The sequence below is a fragment of the Pterocles gutturalis genome, unplaced genomic scaffold (assembly GCF_000699245.1).
Source record: "Pterocles gutturalis isolate BGI_N339 unplaced genomic scaffold, ASM69924v1 scaffold44410, whole genome shotgun sequence".
Taxonomy (NCBI): domain Eukaryota; kingdom Metazoa; phylum Chordata; class Aves; order Pterocliformes; family Pteroclidae; genus Pterocles; species Pterocles gutturalis.
Genome location: NW_010147678.1, coordinates 8,344 through 8,917, shown reverse-complemented (window position 1 = coordinate 8,917; position 574 = coordinate 8,344). Strand labels below are relative to the sequence as shown.

The 574-nt window shown below is 52.8% G+C and overlaps 1 protein-coding gene across 1 annotated transcript in view; it reads right to left on the bottom strand.

The window, feature by feature from the left end:
- Nucleotides 1-62: 62 nt before the first annotated feature.
- FBXO18 (F-box protein, helicase, 18) overlaps nt 63-574 on the bottom strand; it is a 7,166-nt gene continuing 6,654 nt past the window's right edge. The window contains exon 5 of the mRNA XM_010086122.1: nt 63-257. Within this exon, the coding sequence (XP_010084424.1) occupies nt 63-257 (195 nt within the window). The remainder of the gene's footprint in view (nt 258-574) is intronic.

The following is a 574-nucleotide window of genomic DNA, read 5'->3' as shown; positions in this document are numbered from 1 at the left end:
TATATATCACCGATCTCCTTGCCTAGAGAGATGCAGACAGGCAGGCAGCATCTCCCTGCTCCTCACCTGTTGGTGATGGCGATGTTCCTGTCCCTCATCGCGAACAGCAGCGTGGCCATGCAGTAAAGCATCTCGGTCACCTCCACCATGGAGAGGGTAGAGCAGGGTCTCTGTAGACACGCCATCAGGTTTTGGATGTCGCTGACGCCATCGGAAAAAAGCACCATGACGGCGATGATGGCCCACATGTTCTCAGGCTGGAATGGACAACAAGAAGAAAGAGTGAGCAGAAAGATTTGAGCCTTTAGGAGCAGGAAAACCCTGCTTCGATGCTGAAAAAACTCCCATGGCATGATGAATGGTCAAATTATCTCCAGTCACCCTAACAAGAACCAACCCTTTTTATAAGGGCGTGTAACGACAGGACGAGGGGGAATGGATTTAAACTGGAAGAGGGGAGATGGAGATGAGATCTTGGGAAGAAATGTTTTCCTGTGCGGGGGGTGAGGCAGTGGCCCAGGGTGCCCAGAGAAGCTGTGGATGCCCCATCCCTGGAGCGGGTCAAGGCCAGGCT